This window comes from Gobius niger (assembly GCF_951799975.1).
Source record: "Gobius niger genome assembly, chromosome: 9".
In the NCBI taxonomy this organism is placed as follows: domain Eukaryota; kingdom Metazoa; phylum Chordata; class Actinopteri; order Gobiiformes; family Gobiidae; genus Gobius; species Gobius niger.
Window position 1 is genome coordinate 21231323 of NC_136860.1, and position 18517 is coordinate 21249839.

The following is an 18517-nucleotide window of genomic DNA, read 5'->3' on the forward strand; positions in this document are numbered from 1 at the left end:
GAGGGGAGGGATGATGGAGCTAAGATGGCAGCCCGACCAAGGGTGCTGCCTCTCCAGGCTGTAGAGATATTCAAAGGACAGATTTATCTAACACACGATGAGACACTTGAAGCGGATGTGTGTTTTGGCTATTTTTACAAGCAACGTTGATACGACCTGAAAAACGGTTATTGGAGAGGATTAGGACGTGCGTTTGGACGGATCGTTGGACTGTAGCTGCACCACCAGATTGGCAGCAATTTGCGCTCTCAATAACAGCACGATCGAGGTGCTGTTTGTATATTATTGCTACAAAGAATTAACAGAAATGATGTGACGTTGCTGGATTTATGGACTGGTGGTTTACATATGATGGCAAGATCCCGTCTGGCGGACTTAACATTCGTGTGATACCTATATGCAGTGTTCTCCAAAACGATGATGTGTGCTGCTGCGGCAGCGGCCGCCGGTGGAGGTGTCCTCCCCTCATCCTCGCCGTCGATGGCGCTGGGTGTCCGGGTTATTTCTGCTACTGGAGCCGACTTCACCTCCATCGGTTCTGGAATGGGGTCTTGTGCAGTGCAGGGACCCCAATCAGACTGTCGGACTCGGTACCAGCTTCTACTCTCAGGGCGAGCCTTAGCGGAAAGATACAGGAGAATTTACACAACTGCAATCAGCGATAAAGAGCAAGGGATAAATCAAGGAAGGTGAGTGGTTTGTGTTCTACACATTCGTAGTATAAACAGTATCTGTGCTGTCATTTGAATTGCTAGCAAAGCTAATGAATGCTAGCTATCACAACACCTGGTTCTGCTATGGCTTATTAGCACAACGCCCACAATGCCTTTCACTCTTTCTCAACATGTTTAAGTTCGTCAATTTAAGGATAATGTTATAACTTATTATTCTTATTTTACTGGAAGAACAATGCTACAGCTTGGTGTATCATAGGGGTCAGACTGCACATAGCATTTTCGCCTGACTTCCTTAGCGGTTGCCAGTCACTCACGCTAATGCTGTGTGGTTGAATAATGTAGAAATTAAATTAAAATGTCTGTGCATTCCCTTATTTTAAGAATCTCTTTACATACTTAATTGAACACATATGGCACTTCAAAGTAACTGGAAAAGTACACTGATGTTTACAGCAAACAAGAGCTGCCATTTGGGTTTGTGATATGACGTTAGCTAGCAATTAAGCTAACCTAGCTCAGCATGAAATGTTGGTAAAGACGCAGGCAACAGCACCTCAGACAAGCACCATAGGGCATGTTCTGGGCGAGTAATAAATACAACATTATCTTGTATTATTAGCATTATTGAAGCTCGTCTCTATCTATTATGAAATTGATTGAATTATATTTATATTAAGTCTTAAATAGGCTTCACAGTTTTTTCAACACTAAATTTCCTTATAATTCGCGAGTTAAACATCAAAAATAAATTGACACATTTAGTCAGATATGTTTGACTGTTCTGCCTGTGTTTGTTTGAGATGACAGTTGGTCAGATTCACAGCTGCACGAGCGGGTAATGCACTTACGTCATTCTGTCAGGTTGTCTGATTTGTAGTATCAATCAGGTCTATCATTGTATGCCTCTGTCTGCTTCCATCTACCAGTATCAGCTGTGTTTTTTTGAGGACCTTAAACTAACTCAATAACGGGCTATGTGCTATTCAATAAGTAATTTAAATAGATAATTGGTGCATTTCAAAATATTTGTTTGTTTATGTCTGTATGTATCCAGGGGGAAGAAAGCTTTGAGTAAGAAGAAACTCAAAAGACGTCAGAAGGTCAAATCAAAAGTTAAATCGAGAACAAAGGTAAGATCTGTTTTAAAGAGGTTTTTTAAAATATGACCATTTGGGGATAGATTTGGTAATGTTGCACACGCAAAGGTTTGATGATTAAGCAAGATTGTTATAGAGCTGATCATAAGTACAGTTGAGGGTGAAATGTTTTGGTCTAAACAGCTGGTCAGATGCCAGGAGACTGAGGAGGCACAGAGAGAGATGGGTAGCTGTGAGAGACATGGGAGTGGCTTGAACTTGTGCATGATGTCCTGTTGCCGAGCGACCTAATGTTTCTCGTTTCTGCGGCAACCATGGCCTGCCTCCATCTTCCTCATGCAAAGAGACACTCGTTTTGAGATGTAGCTGTTTGGTTACTCGCAGGATAGCTGTTCACCTCACACTTGTACGGTTTTCTGGGGTGTTTTGGGAATATAATGCTTTGTAGCATTTAGACCAATAGCACTTACTTCTACAGCTTTTTTCAGTTATGGTTTCTGTCATTCTGATGGAGACATTTATAAATGTATTGTAAAGAAGGTTTCACAGTCCAGTAATGGTACTATCGACCCGCTGGTTAAAATTAGAATGAATGTCCTCTATTTGAACAGCCAATTTGTAGGGTAGTCTTGATATCATTATGTCTGAATTTGCTAAAGTTTTAATACTTCTTCAAATTTTCTAGGCTGAGAGTTTAGATGGAGCCCTGTGTGTGCCAGACATCAAACTTCACAGCAACCCTTCAGCGTTCAATGTCTACTGTAATGTACGGCACTGTGTGCTGGACTGGCAGCAGAGAGAGGCCTCCTTAGCGTTGGCTTCCAGGAGCTCAGTGCAGAGTGGCGACTCTGACAGTGAAGAGGAGGAGGAATACCGTGAGCCGGCCTTCAAGCTGCCAAAAGTAAGGACATGACCATACCATACCAAATGTTGTGTGTTTACTTTTGATCTTTCATCCAAGTCACCATCCAGTAATTTTTGATGAGAATATTTGAGAATATTTGTTGTGCATGTTTGTCGAAATTATTTTATGATATTTCTGTCTTCCTAGATCATCGGTATCGGCCTTTGTGGTGTGTTTGAGCTGATAAAGGAGACACGATTCTCTCACCCTTCACTTTGTCTGCGTAGCCTACAGGCTTTGCTGGACATGCTACAAGGGCAACAGCCAGAGGGCTTTCAAACTGAGCCTCCTGATGTGTTAGGTACTCCATCTAAAACTCCATTTATGCTTTCACTCAATGTAAAATAGTGCATTAGTTCAATGTGAATTATTGAACTAACGATTTACAATTTCTACATTTTTAGAGTCTTTATTCCAGTTGTTGCTTGAGACCACTGTACGGAGCACAGGGCCCAATGACCCAACCGGTCAGGCAATTACTGCTTTGTCGTGCGCCTGTCTTTTCAGTCTGGTGGTGTCTTGGGGAGACACTGGCAAAATCCTCCAGGCTGCCTCTGCCATTCTCACAAACAATGGAAGCCATGCCTGTCAGACTATACAGGTACCTTCCTTTTGAATAGTAGAAATTATTACACAAAAATAGTGATTAAATATAGTTTTTAAAAAGTTCTAAGGTGAACACTTAAGAGTTACACTGTGTTGGTTAAGGGTTTGCTTTATTTCTTTGAGCAGTATTATTATACAATTTTACAATGATGATATAACATTGCTTTTTTGCCCAGGTGCCCACAATTTTGAATGCACTGCAGAGAAGTGTGCAGGCTGTGCTGGTGGGGAAGATTCAGATTCAAGATTGGTTTAGTAATGGTATCAAACGTGCAGCCCTCATGAACAAATGGGTCCTAAAAGAGGTCTCCATAGATGAAGATGAGCGATGCCTTCTTCAAACTGATGGATCCTTCTTATATTTGCTCTGTAAGGATGGACTTTACAAAGTAGGCTCTGGCTACAGTGGGACTGTCAGGGTAAGTGCCACAGATTGCAGAAATACACTTAAAAGTATCATTGTTGTTAGTCTCAAGTGTTTGAGTGTGTGGATCTTTTCTGAATGTCGATTAGGGCCATGTGTACAATTCCACGTCTCGCATTCGGAATCGCAAGGAGAAGAGATCATGGTTGGGCTTTGCTCAGGTGGTGTATCTCTCATTTGATAAACAAACATGAAAGGGTGTTCGAAGGGTGCTAAATTCTCACTGTTCTCATTTTTAGGGGTTCTTGCTATACCGTGACACTAGTAACCACAGTATGACTGCTCTTAAGATCAATCCTGAGACACTGGAACATGAAGGGACTGTCTCGATGCCAGGTACTGGAAGATATAATATGTTTGCTGTTTTAGTATTGCATCAGATCAGAACAGAAAAAGTATTAAGTATCAATAATAATAATCATAATTTTTTTCCTCTTTTAAAGGACAACACTCAGATGGACAGAACATCATTTTCACTGATGGAGAATATATCAACCAAATTGCAGCTTGCAAAGATGTACGTTTGTGATGCAAATGGGAGTCATGTCATGTCAAGTCATGTAGCTGTTTCTATATCTCGTTTCTGTCATAAGATTGTACTCTACCTTGACTACCTCTGGTTCTTTTGATTATATTACAAACATAGAGACAAACTAAAACAATATCATGTAAATAATTTTGATATCTAGTTAACTCCAATATTTTTTTCAACTCTGTCACATATGCATGTTCTGTGAATACTTGTTATTGATATATGTGAAACAGCAGTGACTAGCCCTACATGCAGCTATTCTGCAGAGAATCTAATCTTGTAAGAAGCTATCAATATAAGCACGATGCAATAGGAATGGGGGAGGGGGAGATAGCCAAGTGCTGTAACTCTACAATCAACCAGAAAGGAAATGTATATTATGTAATCATGCAGTGAAAATACAAAGAAGCAACTGCCTTTTGAGTAGCAGTAAATTTAATATTTTGAGCCTAAATACGCAAATGTTTTAATTGTTACAAAAATATAATAGCTTTAACACCTCAACAATGATACCTAATTTACTCGCATCTACTGTATGTTTAATATGTATGTTGCTGGAAGTCTTCCAACTTACTAACTTCATGTTTTGGTTCTGACCCCTACAGGATGGTTTTGTGGTTCGTATTTATACAATGACCTCAGACCCAACGCTTCAGCAGGAACTACAGCTCAAGCTTGCAAGGAAATGTCTGCATGCTTGCGGAATATCACTTTTTGACCTGGAGAAGGACTTGCACATCATCAGTAAGTTACCGTGCTATCTTTTTGGCCTATTCGAAACATTGATATCTCGTTTATAAATAGCTATCACTGATATCTTTTTCTCAGGCACGGGCTTTGATGAAGAAGCAGCACTTATTGGAGCAGGCCGGGAGTTTGCTCTCATGAAAACTGCCTCGGGAAAGGTAAGAGTGTGTGAAAAAGCAAAATTCTCAAAAATAGTTGAGTACGGAGGTAAAAAAAAAAGCCAACTATTTAGGTGACTTGGTGTGTAGTGGGTGTGGTTTCAAGCTGTAGGCATGGTGCACTGTGCACAATGATCTTTATGTAAAGATAGAAGTTAATGCGGTGGCTTTTCAATTTGTGTAAACCTAGTTGAATTGCAATGCATTATAACATTGTTTCTGATCTTTTATCTCAGATATACTACACTGGAAAATATCAAAGCCTTGGTATCAAGCAAGGTGGACCCTCTGCAGGGAAGTGGGTGGAACTACCAGTGACCAAATCACCCAAAATTGTTCAATTTTCAGTTGGACATGATGGCTCTCATGCACTGCTTGTTGCTGAAGATGGAAGTGTGTTTTTTACTGGCTCTGCCAGCAAAGGGGAAGATGGAGAATCCAGTAAGAAGAATCATAAATAACATTTTGAGTAGTTGGTTACAATTAACAAGATCCTGGCTTTTGCAATTGACTTTTAAAGGAACTTCACATATAGGGACCTAATGTTTTCCATGCTTGTTCTCTCTGTTCACAGCTAAAAGCCGGAGACAGCCAAAGCCTTACAAACCCAAGAAGATGATCAAATTAGAAACCAAGACAGCAGTATATACTGCTTGTAATAATGGCAGTAGCAGCATTGTTACAAAGGATGGGGAGCTCTACATGTTTGGGAAAGATGCTATTTATAGTGACAGCACATGTAAGTCAGTTGACTATCTGAGCAAATTCTGCTAATAAATTAATATTATGTATATTGATTTATTTAATGTTGGTGTTGTGTGAATGTGAGTGAGTGTGTAGCAGCTTTTTGATGCTTTCTATGTATTGACGGCCTTTCTATTCTGCAGTAAATTCAGTTGTGTGATGAACATGGTTTTATATTTGCTTCTCGTTACAGGCCAGGTGACAGACCTGAAAGGCCACTTTGTAACTCAGGTTGCCATGGGGAAGGCTCACACCTGTGTTTTGACCAAGAGTGGTGAGGTTTGGACTTTTGGTGTCAACAACAAGGGTCAGTGTGGCAGAGACACCGGAGCTATGAGTCAGGCAGGGAAAGGTGAGCGTATGTACATTTAAATCAAACACATTTTAGTTATTACTACTGGATTGCACCACAACTTCTAGCATGCTGATTTTGTTGCCATCATTTGTACTAGCATTTGGTGTGGAGAGCATGGCCACAGCCATGGATGAAGACCTGGAAGATGAACTAGAGGAGAAGGAAGAAAAAAGCATGATGTGCCAGCCAGGGATGCATAAATGGAAACTGGATCAGTGCATGGTCTGCACAGTGTGTGGTGATTGTACAGGCTATGGTGCAAGCTGTGTCAGTAGTGGACGTCCTGACAGAGTTCCAGGGGGGTAAGAAGAGACTGCCAACTACATAATTATCCATATTATTATATACCGTTTTCTGATATATTATTGTGTTTTTTGTTGCAAAATAATTCAAACCCACCAGAATCTGTGGCTGTGGATCTGGAGAGTCTGGCTGCTCAGTTTGTGGTTGCTGTAAAGCTTGTGCCAGAGAATTGGATGGCCAGGAGGCCAGACAGAGAGGAATCTTTGATGCAGTGAAGGAAATGATTCCCCTTGACCTACTACTAGGTATGACAAGTGGTTGAAACATGATATTTTTCAACTATTACATTGTACAGTAGTTTTGTCTCCGCTTGCCACAGATAATAATACTCAAAATATGCATGTAATAATCATATGTTCTCATCCAATCTTAACCAAGGGCAAAAAACGATTGCATCATAATTTCTCAGAATGTGAACAAATCACTCTATATAAAATGACATTATACATTGCTGTCACTGTTGCACTTTTGCTTTTCTTGCGTTTGTTTAAACCATTGCTTCCACTTGAATGCAGTATTTAGATTTGTTACTTTTTATTTGTGTGTTAATGTCATTGCTTTGTCATTGCTTCATTCCATTATTCATTGAAGTCTGTTTGCTCTTCTTTGTCTTTCCCCATTTCTCCTCGTCTGCATCTTGTCTGGACCGCCTGTACCTTGGGTCTTTTGTATTTTAGCTGTGCCTGTCCCTCCCCCTCCAGGAGTTAACATTGAAGAACACATCCAAATCCGGCAAGAGGAGAAACGCCAAAGGATCAACCGGCGACACAGACTGGAGGAAGCTCGAGGTATGGATGAGTCCTCATGAGAGAGCATACAACATGTTTTTTTTTTTTTCCGCTTTAGCAAGATACGACTAAACACAGGCATACTGAATTAAAAGGTGATGCTAATGGTACGCAATACTGCAGTGTGAGCTTGGGTGTTACTTTGGTGACTTCCCCCTTGCTTGTGTGTATTTTTCAGTGTGCGTGTAATTGTGGTGTAGTTTTACCATGTGTTCTCTCCCATTTGTGTGCATTGTGCATGCATGTGAAAGTTTCTTTCTCCCTTAGGCCCTCTTGTTTTTCCTGGTCCCATTTTTATGAACCAACGTGAGCAGGCCCTAGCCAGAATAAGACCCCTTCAAGCACTAAGGCATAAACGGGACAAGCACAAAGGTACTATGGTCTTCACTAACTCAATGGGTGTGGAGACACTCCTTTGACTCATCTCCCAATCTGGCTGTCCCGCCCAACTCCTTTCTCACTATACGGAGAGGATTCTTGTGTGTTTTCACTGGATCTCACAATAACAAATATTGCAAGCAATTGATAATAGGGCTCCATTTGAAGAAATCATTGGTAACCCTACTGACAGGGATTATAAGAAAAACAAAACAAAAAAACATTTCAAAGTGTGATGCATTGATGGCTGAAATTGTTGTATGAGACTATTTGATCATATAATTTTGTGTTTCATATTGTTCTCCTCATGCAGTTTTAGTTAATGATTTGTTTATTTGTTTTTTGTAATGGAGACTGCTTGATTCTTGGTACCAGGCAGTTATTCAAAGTAGTTTTCCATTTCATATAATTTACTTCAAATTGTAATTTTAAAGCAAGTGTTAATGGGAATGTCTGCCCGACAGTTCTGTCTTTTAAATTTCAAAATTCTGAGGAATATACACACCTTGTATCTTGGGCTGTGTAATTAGGTAGTCAAATTCATGGCTGATCTCAATTGTTTATCAACATAGGACTTTTTAATCGACAGGTCTACATCCATACTGTAGTATTTACACTACATTTTTGGAGCAGAGTTCAAAGTTTGGAAAAATAAAGTGTATTATTTCTTTGTGTTAAATGGCATTTAAATGGAAATATATTACACTTGATGGGTTAATCTGCGGTTTATTTAAAAGCCTACCTTGTCTACATTTATAAAACATATTAGTGAAAGCCATTATGTTTGATTAAAAGAAGGGAAAGATAGTCATGATTGATCAACACGAGGAACAGAATCGTGCTATTTTTTCGCCATGTCACCAGCCTTAAGTGGAGCTGAGGTACATCATGTGGCGTGAGTGGTCAGAAAGTGCTGTGAATTTCTGTGCTGATAATGGTCTGGAGAGTCAAGTATGGTTTGCGTCATGATACCATAGTTTGTAAATAGGCATCTACTGTGTGGTTTAAAAGTTTTTGTTTGTTTATTTGCTGGTTCTTCATAAAGTATGTCATTATTTCAATGAAAAACAAGTGTTTACGTAAAGCTTTCCTAACAGAGTTGTTCCTGATCTGTTTGTGCTTTTTTGCTTCTCCCTTCTCTGTCCTGCAACCACTTCATTCCTTTTTCCAGCAGTTTGCAGAGACAACAGAATTGGTAAAACCCCTTTCCTTTCAAAGTCAATTAAGCTGACGTATATCTTTGTCTTACAGATGGAAGCAGTGAGAGAGGTGAAAAGGATGCCAGCAAAATCACCACCTACCCTCCTGGGGCGGTGAGGTTTGACTGTGAGCTACGAGCAGTTCAGGTCAGCTGTGGTTTCCACCACTCAGGTAAGTTTCAGGATTCGTCACTTTGAGGGGGTATACTTTATAAGTGAAGCATTAACGAACCATTCGTTGTCTTGACAGTGGTTCTAATGGTAAATGGGGATGTCTACACTTTTGGCTATGGGCAGCATGGACAGCTTGGACATGGAGATGTCAACTCCAGGTACATATGATGTTGCTATATTATATACAGTAGTACATTTAAAAAAATATTAAGAATTTGACCACACAACTTTAATGGCTATTTGTGTTTTTAGGGGATCACCAACTTTAGTTCAAGCGCTTCCAGGTCCCAGCGTCCAGGTGACAGCAGGCAGTAACCACACAGCAGTTCTGCTAATGGATGGACAAGTCTTTACATTTGGCAGCTTCTCGGTAAGAAGAACTACCCTATATTGTTCTGATGGTCTATGTCAAAATTTACAAGCAGATAAAGCCTTGGCTAATTTGATTAAATGTCATAATTACCTTTTTCATTTCTATTTAGAAAGGACAGTTGGGAAGGCCCATATTAGATATGCCCTATTGGAATGCCAAGCCATCGCCAATGCCTAATATTGGTGCTAAATATGGAAGAAAAGCTACCTGGATTGGTGCCAGTGGAGACCAGACATTTCTGCGGATTGATGAGGCCCTTATTAACTCCCATGTGCTTGCTACTTCAGAAATCTTTGCCAGCAAACATATTATTGGCCTTGTGCCCTCTTCAGTGTCGGAACCCCCTCCATTTAAATGCTTACTGATCAACAAAATGGATGGAAGCTGTCGCACCTTCAATGACTCTGAGCAAGAGGATCTCCAGGGATTTGGCCTTTGTCTTGACCCTGTCTATGATGTTATTTGGAGGTTTGTATTCTGCGTTTTTAAAGGTCAATTTGCCTTGCCTGGTGTATGATCGTTTGTTTATTGTTTTGTCATTTTCAGATTCCTGCCTATCTCCAGAGAAATGTGGTGTTACAACGCAGTTATAGCTGATGCCAGAATGCCCACTGCTACAGATCTACAGTCCCGTTGCAGTATTCTTAGCCCAGAGCTTGCACTGCCCTCAGGATCCCAAGCATCAACCACTCGCTCTCATTCTGCCCTTCACATTCTTGGTAAGGAACCGTTACTGTTGGCCCCAATCAGCTCAACTGAATTATGTGGTACTGCTTGGTTTAAATATAATTCCAAGATAGGACTGACATGTAAAAAACATGAAAATGACCTTTGCCCATGTGTGGAAGAAAAAATGTTGGTTCTCTTGATGTTCATTATTAACCGGTTAACCAATTGTGTAACCGGCTTGTGCCCCGGATTGCTTCATTCTTACAAGTCTACTCTTCTACATAACGTTATTTTAGCCTTTCCGCTGGATTCATGACGTTTAGCGACACTTTTGCTATTGTAATCAGAGCACACTGACTGACAGTCGGCATCTCCATGGTGCTCACACATTAGTGCGCACTCACGGATATAGCGCTCGATTTATGTACATGGCATTGTTTTGAGGAAATAAATCAAAGCTGTGTGGAAACTAAAATACGACCCGTGTTAAACTTGTAATGACGGCGGCGGGATACGCGCTTAGTGATGAGGAGACGAATATGTCCCACACATGAACAACCAACCAGGGGATGTCTGAGAAACAAGACTGATGATTTATCTGTATTTATTTTTTCATTGCCTGTTGCCTTTAGCTTCTATAGAAATTCTCCTACCTTTTTATTAACACAGAAGTCTCCCCTGCTGAAGTATTTACATCTTACATGAAGTATTTAACATTTACTACCAGGATCCCATTATCCATCATGTAATCTTTAATCTAAAATAATCTCCATAGGACATGAATAGAAAGTGAAGTAGCATTGCCACATCATGCAACGCACCAATTGCTTGGTTGTAATGATTGATGCATGTGTTTTTTTCTCTTTCTTTCTTTGTATAGGCTGCCTGGACACACTGGCTGCAATGCAGGAGCTTAAGATGGGTATAGCCAGTGCAGAGGAGGAGACCCAGGCTGTGATGAAGGTCTACTCCAAGGAGGACTACAGTGTGGTGAACCGCTTTGAGAGTGAGTAGAATCTCGTGAATGATAGAGATAATAAAATGTCCTGATATTCAGTTTTTTAAAAATTACTTTCCTCCCCAATGTCACGCAATACTGCAGATTGTACATTTAAAATGATATAGTAGTGTTTTAAGTGTTACTGTACATGTTTTATTAGGTCATGGAGGTGGTTGGGGCTATTCTGCGCACTCTGTCGAAGCCATTCGTTTCTGCGCTGATGCAGATATTCTTCTGGGTGGCCTGGGTTTGTTTGGTGGACGAGGAGAATACACAGCTAAAATCAAGGTAACAATTTTGGTTTACATACAAAACATTTTAATTGTTATTATGTTTAATTATATTTTCCCTCTTTTTTTTAAACAGCTTTTTGAATTGGGGCCTGATGGCGGTGATCATGAGACCGATGGTGATCTGCTTGCTGAGACAGATGTGCTAGCTTATGACTGCGCTGCCAGGTATGGTGATTTTCTTACTTTTTGATAAATATGGAAGAGACTATTTCAATACCTTGTTGCTTTCATTACTTAGGGAGAAGTATGCCATGATGTTTGATGAACCAGTGCTACTTCAACTTGGTTGGTGGTACGTAGCATGGGCTCGAGTGTCGGGCCCCAGCAGTGACTGTGGTTCTCATGGTCAGGCTACCATTACTACTGATGACGGGTAAGCGCATGTTTCGTTGCAGTATGTCTCATTCATTGTTGTTAATGTCTCAACACACTGACAGTTCTAAATAAATGTATACTATTTTCTGTTTGCTGTTTAGGGTGGTGTTTCAGTTCAAAAGCTCCAAGAAGTCAAACAATGGTACAGATGTTAATGCTGGTCAAATACCACAGCTACTGTACAGGTAACATACTCTATAGCATATTTTAGCTTTGTATTTGGTAGTCTATAACCAATATATGTTTATTTGATAACTCTAGGCTTCCGTCAAATGATGGCAATGCTTCCAAAGGGAAACAGCAGACAAGCGAGCCAGTTCATATCCTCAAGCGCTCCTTTGCTCGCACAGTTTCTGTGGTAAGAAAGCGTGTATATGGTACATTGCAAGTTGCAATGTAATTTGCATTTTGCAATATGTAGTGTGACATTGACATTTGATCAAAAAAAAGAATAAGTGTCCTTTTTTTTAGGAATGTTTTGAATCCTTGTTGAGTATTCTTCATTGGAGCTGGACCACTTTAGTTCTGGGAGTGGAGGAGTTGCGTGGCCTTAAGGGCTTTCAGTACACAGCCACCCTGTTGGATCTGGAGAGGCTGCGCTTTGTTGGAACATGCTGTCTTCGCCTTCTCAGAGTTTACATCTGTGAAATCTTTCCTATTGCAGGTAGAATTGTTTTTGTATGTGCCAGAATATTGGACAAAATTGCACTTAAAATTAGGGCTGAAAGACATATCGTATTTATTTCGAGATATAAACATTCAAGATATCAATATCGCAAAAGAAAAATATATCGTTATCGTATTTATATTGAGATATGAAGATTAAAAATATTCAAATCGAAAAGGCAAGATATGAAAGATAAAGATTTTCATCAATTAAACTGCATTAAACTGTATTATGATTCTGTTTATCTAAAAAATGTTTATTTTTCACCTAACTCATAATTATATCGATATCGAGATATCTGGCATGAATATCGAGATATTAAATTTTGTCCATATCGTTCAGCCCCACTTAGAATACATACAGTAATATTTTGTAAACAATGTTTAAATGTTTTTTTTTTTTGCGGGGGGGTTGGTTTCAGCCAGTACAAAAGCTGTTGTGGAGGAGTCAAGCAAACTGGCAGAGTGTGTGGGAAAGACACGCAGTCTGTTAAAAAAAATCTTATCAGAAGGCATAGACAACTGCATAACCAAGCTTGACAATGACCCCCAAGGGTATTTGTCTCAACCCCTCACTCTGCTCGAAGCAGTGTTACAAGAGTGCCACAACACATTCACTGCCTGCTTTCACTCCTTCTACCCTACACCTGCCCTGCAGTGGGCATGCCTCTGTGACCTGCTCAACTGTCTTGACCAGGTAGGATTCATAACACTTTTGCTGTCAAGCCATCAAATTTGCACTTTTTTGTGAAGTATTTCTTTCTCCAGGATATTGCTGAAGCAAACTTTCGCACATCCAGCAGTCGTTTGCTTGCAGCTGTCATGTCAGCACTTTGTAACACGTCTGTGAAGCTGACATCCATCCTGCCTATAGCATATGATGGTGAAGTGCTTTTGCGCTCACTGGTCAAACAAGTTAGCACAGAGAATGACTCTGCTCTAGCTCATCGTTTTCCCCTGCTGGTTGCCCACATGGAGAAACTAAGCCACGTACGTAGCTAATGTGCTTTTGGACTCTGTGAGGCTGTATATTTGTATATTGTTGGAAATTTGCACATTGTTTTCTTTTGTCAGACTGAGGAGAATCTAATGGGCATGACAAGTTTCCGGGAGGTGCTGGAGAAGATGCTAGTGATTGTTGTGTTGCCAGTGAGGAAAAGTCTGAGGAAAGAAGTCGAGCTCTTTTCTCCACATTTGGTCTCGAACACCTGTGGCCTCCTTGCCTCCATTGTGTCTGAACTTACTGCGTCTGCCCTTGGTTCTGAGGTAATGCAATTTAATTCTTATGCAGTGATTGTTGAGATTTTATTGGGATAGTTAATAAGAGATTTTGAATGTAAGCCTGATCTACCGTTCACATCAAAGTATTCTGCTGACACATCTCTTTGTCGTTACGTGCAAGAAACATGGCAGATTTTCCCCATTTTTTTTATATATATATATATATATATATATATGAAATATATACATATATACATTTGTTTTATAACGTATGATCCCAATCTGTTGGTTACTAGAGTGAAAGCAGCTCTAAGGTGATAAAACTTTTACATTGCACTTCACCTAGTTGTGGCACATTTCATTGATTTACCTGTATCTTTTTGATTGAGATTTTTGTTTGCAACGATAAAAAAGTGATCTCTCAGCTCAATAAAGAGATTCGGATTCTGATGTGTGCTAATCGAGGACTATTAAATTGGAAACGATCTAAAACAATAATGGGCGTAAAAATGCACCAATTAAACTCAAAAGAAGATAAAAGTGGGCTACTCCGTCACTTTTTATCATCCCATGATTTAGACCCGAATGTCACCATAGTAACGAACATTTGGTGGCATGTTGCATTTTCCCCACACTGTCCTTCTCTTTTAAGTAATTTATCTCCTCCTGCAAATAGGTTGATGGGCTCAACTCACTTCATTCTGTGAAAGCTTCTCCAAATCGTTTCACCAAAACAAGCCAGGGCCGGAGCTGGAACACAGGCAATGGTTCTCCGGATGCAATCTGTCTGACCGTGGACAAACCTGGTGTAGTTTTAGTGGGAGTCTGTGTCTATGGAGGAGGAGGCATTCACGAGTATGAACTGGAAGTCCTCGCAGATGATGTAAGATATTTTATTTTTGTAGAATACAGTTTTGTTTTGTGAATCTTTCGGCTAGTTTTGTTTTTGTACTAGGGTGTTTATCCCGGCCTTCTTTGTATTGTTTGCTATTAGGCTCAGACAGAACATGCAGGGGATTCAGCTCATTCACACAGGTGGACATCTCTAGAGTTGGTAAAGGGAACCTACAGCACAGATGATTCTCCCAGTGATATTGCTGAAATACGTTTGGACAAGGCTGTGCCACTGAAGGTAGGATCTTGTTTGCAGTTAAACTTAGTGCTTCAGCAATTATTTTGTCATAAATGTGTCTTGATTAACTTGTCATCTTTCAGGAGGGGGTGAAATATGCCGTCCGACTGCGAAACTATGGCAGCCGTACAGCTAATGGTGATGGGGGAATGACCACAGTGCAGTGCTCTGATGGTGTGTCCTTCACCTTTAGTACATGCAGTTTGAGCAGCAATGGGACCAACCAAACCAGAGGACAGATTCCACAGATTCTGTACTACAGGTACTGGGTGTAGAATGTATTTTTTACTTTAACTGAACGTCCGGCTGAACCTTTCCTTTTTTTCAAAGGAGTGAATATGATGGAGATCTGCAATCACAACTGCTAAGCAAAGCCAATGAGGAAGATAAAAACTGTAGCCGAGCGCTCTCTGTGGTCAGTGCTGTGGTGAGAGCTGCAAAAGATCTTCTCCACCGAGCTTTTGCTGTAGATGGTCAGTGTCATCAAACTACTGATTGAAAATATACACTACAAGAATTGTGTTGAATTTTTCCCTCATCTTTTCATCCATCAGCTGATGATATTCCAGAGCTTTTGAGTTCTTCCAGTCTGTTTTCAATGCTTCTGCCTCTCATTCTGGCCTACATTGGGCCTGTTGCAGCATCTGTACCCAAGGTTTGAGGTTTATGCTAGCTTAATAGTTATTGTGCATTTACATAATTAACTTATTTTTTCTTCACAGGCGGCTGTTGAGGTCTTTGGGCTTGTTCAAGAGTTGCTTCCTGCTGTCTCTGCTCTTAACCAAAAATATGCTCCACCCACATTTAATCCTAACCAGTCCACTGATAGCACCACTGGCAACCAGCCTGAGCAGGGCCTTTCAGCCTGCACAACATCAAACCATTACGCTGTGATTGAAAGTGATCATCCATACAAACAAGCTGGTGTCACACAGTATAAGGTAAAGTTATATTTGATCAATACTCTTAAGAAATATGTATGAAGTCATGTAAACTTCATGGTGTATGTTTTGTAGGTGTCATTCCCAGACTGCGTACGCTGGACAACTGTTGAGTTTGATCCTCAGTGTGGCACCGCACAGCCAGAAGATGTCCTCAGACTTCTTATTCCCAGCCGTGTCCTTCACTTGGCGAGCCTCGTGGGCAAACCACTCTTTCACGACACTATCAACACTTGGACTGAGCTCAAAAAGTTTTCTGGTTCCACTGGATGGCCCACAACGGTGCTTGTGTTCCCTGGTAAGAAAATTGTATATTTATTACTAGGTCTGGGACAAAATATCGGATCGGATCGCAATACTTTTTGCTGCAATACCAAGTGATTTATCAAGTATCGCAATACTTGTGTTTGAATGCATTTTTATCACACACTCAACACTTCATTCAATGGCATTTAGTTTATAAACTTTGGACACTATTTGACGTTTTACATATTTTATGGTAAACATATTATTTGCTGTATCGCAATATGTATCAGATGGGCCCCTGAGTACCGTGATATGTCTTGGAGCATGACAAAGTGGATCATCCCGGCCCTATATATTACACTCTTAGAATTATTTTTTTTTCTTTTAATCACTCGATACACCTCCCGTCAGATCTTAATGTTCCCTGTTTACTTACAGGAAACGAAGTCTTATTTTCACTAGAAACTGCATCAGATTATGTGAAAGATGAAAAGGCTTGCTTCTATGGATTCAAATGTATTGCTGTGGGTTATGAATTCAATCCTGGTCCAGATGAGGTAAAAACTACATTTGTCAATTATAATGGTGGATTTATCTGACATAAAAATATCCATGTGACTTATTTTTAGGGTATTATCCAACTAGAGAAAGAGCTGGCCTACTTGGGTAGTGTGTGTGCCGCAGCTCTGATGAAGAAGGATCTTGCCCTTCCAATCGGTAAGGCAAGGTTTACTGTGAGGATGGATCAAGAAATGAACAGATTCACCTATTTAACAATTGTAATTATTTGTATAAAGGAAATGAACTAGAAGAAGATCTTGAGATACTTGAGGAAGCTTCTCTTCAGGTAAATCTTGTGAAGAAGCAAATATGACTGTCAGACATACAGAAACAACTATTTACTGGTGTTTTTTCCCACATTGTTTATACTTGTATATGTGTATTTACCAGGTCTGTAAGACACACTCTGGAATCTTGGGGAAAGGCTTGGCTTTGTCACACTCTCCAACTATTCTGGAAGCCTTGGAGGGAAATTTGCCCCTGCATCTCCAAACCAATGAGCACTCTTTTCTGGAAGATTTCATTACCTGTGTACCAAACTCAAGTGGAGGACGCCTGGCCAGGTATACAAGGATAATTGTTATCCTAAAACATAGTTGTCTGTGCAGCTGATAATAGTCTAATGGTTGAGTCCTTAGCGCTGTGGGTATGTGTTCTGGCTAAAATTGCTCAATTTCTAGTTAAGCACAAAAAAAATTTGTCTCGGAAGAAAATCATGGAAAATTGATTAATAAGCTTTCATCCTTTTAATAATCAACCTTTTGTCCTTTATTGCTAGATGGCTCCAGCCAGACTCATACGCAGACCCCCAGAAGACATCCTTGATTCTGAACAAGGATGACATTCGCTGTGGATGGCCAACTACTGTCGTTGTGCAAACCAAAGACCAATATGGAGATGTGGTACATGTCCCCAATATGAAGGCAAGGAAACATCACTGTTCAGTTCAGGTTAATAAAGTATAACTTGTGTGTCTTGTATTGTAAATTGTTGTCTATGTTTCTAACTCAAGGTGGAGGTAAAGGCAGTACCAGTGTCACAAAAAAAGTCAGTGCAGCCTGAAAATATGAAAAAGTTGCAAAAACGTCCGGGAGGCTCCTCTCCATCATCCTCTGGACCTGATCTGACATTTGGAGGGTTGCCAACACCAAAGTTAGAGGCCACTTATGAACCCGTGATTGTAAAGGAGGCTCGATACATTGCCATAACCATGATGAAGGTTGGCTCAGTACTACTTCAATAATTACAAATGAACTAATTTGAACTAATTTCATTACATACTTTCCTTCTATAGGCGTATGAAAACTACTCTTTTGAAGAACTACGCTTTGCTTCCCCGACCCCAAAGAGGTAAGTGAGAAACAATCGACAACCATGGGGGATATAGTGTTTTTATTGATTTGCTCTTACTTAGACCTAGTGAAAACATGCTGATTCGGGCCAACACTGATGGGACCTATAGCGCCAACTGGACCCCAGGAGCCGTGGGCCTCTATACAATTCATGTCACTATTGATGGGATTGAAATAGGTAACCTTTGAAGAAATGTTTTGCTTTTCTTATTGTGTGTACCCTCTCGCACACACACAAATCTTTTCTTGCAAAAACTAGGCGTACGATAAACATTTATTTGTGACTTACAGATGCTGGTTTGGAAGTGGAGGTCAAAGACCCTCCAAAAGGCATGATTCCTCCTGGAACTCAGATGGTAAAACCAAAAGCTGAACCTCAGCCCAGCAAAGTGAGTCCTGTTCAAGTTGTACAATATGTCATGTAATAATGCAAATGAATGAGACAAGAAGATGACATATTCAAATTATGCAAAACTGAACAGAATAATGTCTCTTTAAAACGCCCCATACAAGTATTATTAGAGGGTAGCAACAGAAGTAAAGCCATTACTTTCTGCTGTTATGTTGTATGTGGCCGTTAAAAGGGGAAACAAGCAACAAAA

General features: G+C 40.2%; 1 protein-coding gene across 15 annotated transcripts in view; it reads left to right on the forward strand.

Annotated features, from left to right (window-relative positions):
• mycbp2 (MYC binding protein 2) overlaps window positions 1-18517 on the forward strand; it is a 35269-nt gene continuing 16752 nt past the window's right edge. For 9 of the 15 annotated variants that reach the window (XM_079562726.1, XM_079562739.1, XM_079562737.1 and 6 more), the window contains exons 1-49: window positions 1-689; window positions 1732-1807; window positions 2460-2675; window positions 2826-2979; window positions 3083-3279; window positions 3461-3703; window positions 3798-3869; window positions 3948-4044; window positions 4152-4225; window positions 4846-4984; window positions 5069-5145; window positions 5382-5586; window positions 5720-5884; window positions 6083-6241; window positions 6342-6546; window positions 6647-6792; window positions 7225-7335; window positions 7603-7707; window positions 8965-9084; window positions 9163-9244; window positions 9339-9456; window positions 9569-9927; window positions 10006-10178; window positions 11009-11134; window positions 11289-11416; window positions 11495-11586; window positions 11660-11794; window positions 11898-11981; window positions 12058-12154; window positions 12268-12460; window positions 12885-13159; window positions 13231-13452; window positions 13537-13728; window positions 14360-14566; window positions 14678-14815; window positions 14899-15077; window positions 15146-15288; window positions 15370-15470; window positions 15538-15756; window positions 15832-16054; window positions 16441-16559; window positions 16632-16719; window positions 16800-16849; window positions 16954-17126; window positions 17342-17486; window positions 17576-17782; window positions 17858-17913; window positions 17978-18093; window positions 18207-18304. In XM_079562726.1, the coding sequence (XP_079418852.1) occupies window positions 418-689; window positions 1732-1807; window positions 2460-2675; window positions 2826-2979; window positions 3083-3279; window positions 3461-3703; window positions 3798-3869; window positions 3948-4044; window positions 4152-4225; window positions 4846-4984; window positions 5069-5145; window positions 5382-5586; window positions 5720-5884; window positions 6083-6241; window positions 6342-6546; window positions 6647-6792; window positions 7225-7335; window positions 7603-7707; window positions 8965-9084; window positions 9163-9244; window positions 9339-9456; window positions 9569-9927; window positions 10006-10178; window positions 11009-11134; window positions 11289-11416; window positions 11495-11586; window positions 11660-11794; window positions 11898-11981; window positions 12058-12154; window positions 12268-12460; window positions 12885-13159; window positions 13231-13452; window positions 13537-13728; window positions 14360-14566; window positions 14678-14815; window positions 14899-15077; window positions 15146-15288; window positions 15370-15470; window positions 15538-15756; window positions 15832-16054; window positions 16441-16559; window positions 16632-16719; window positions 16800-16849; window positions 16954-17126; window positions 17342-17486; window positions 17576-17782; window positions 17858-17913; window positions 17978-18093; window positions 18207-18304 (7371 nt within the window). In that variant the 5' untranslated portion in view covers window positions 1-417. The remainder of the gene's footprint in view (window positions 690-1731; window positions 1808-2459; window positions 2676-2825; window positions 2980-3082; window positions 3280-3460; window positions 3704-3797; window positions 3870-3947; window positions 4045-4151; window positions 4226-4845; window positions 4985-5068; window positions 5146-5381; window positions 5587-5719; window positions 5885-6082; window positions 6242-6341; window positions 6547-6646; window positions 6793-7224; window positions 7336-7602; window positions 7708-8964; window positions 9085-9162; window positions 9245-9338; window positions 9457-9568; window positions 9928-10005; window positions 10179-11008; window positions 11135-11288; window positions 11417-11494; window positions 11587-11659; window positions 11795-11897; window positions 11982-12057; window positions 12155-12267; window positions 12461-12884; window positions 13160-13230; window positions 13453-13536; window positions 13729-14359; window positions 14567-14677; window positions 14816-14898; window positions 15078-15145; window positions 15289-15369; window positions 15471-15537; window positions 15757-15831; window positions 16055-16440; window positions 16560-16631; window positions 16720-16799; window positions 16850-16953; window positions 17127-17341; window positions 17487-17575; window positions 17783-17857; window positions 17914-17977; window positions 18094-18206; window positions 18305-18517) is intronic. The other 6 variants (XM_079562733.1, XM_079562735.1, XM_079562732.1 and 3 more) reach the window with 3 other exon arrangements.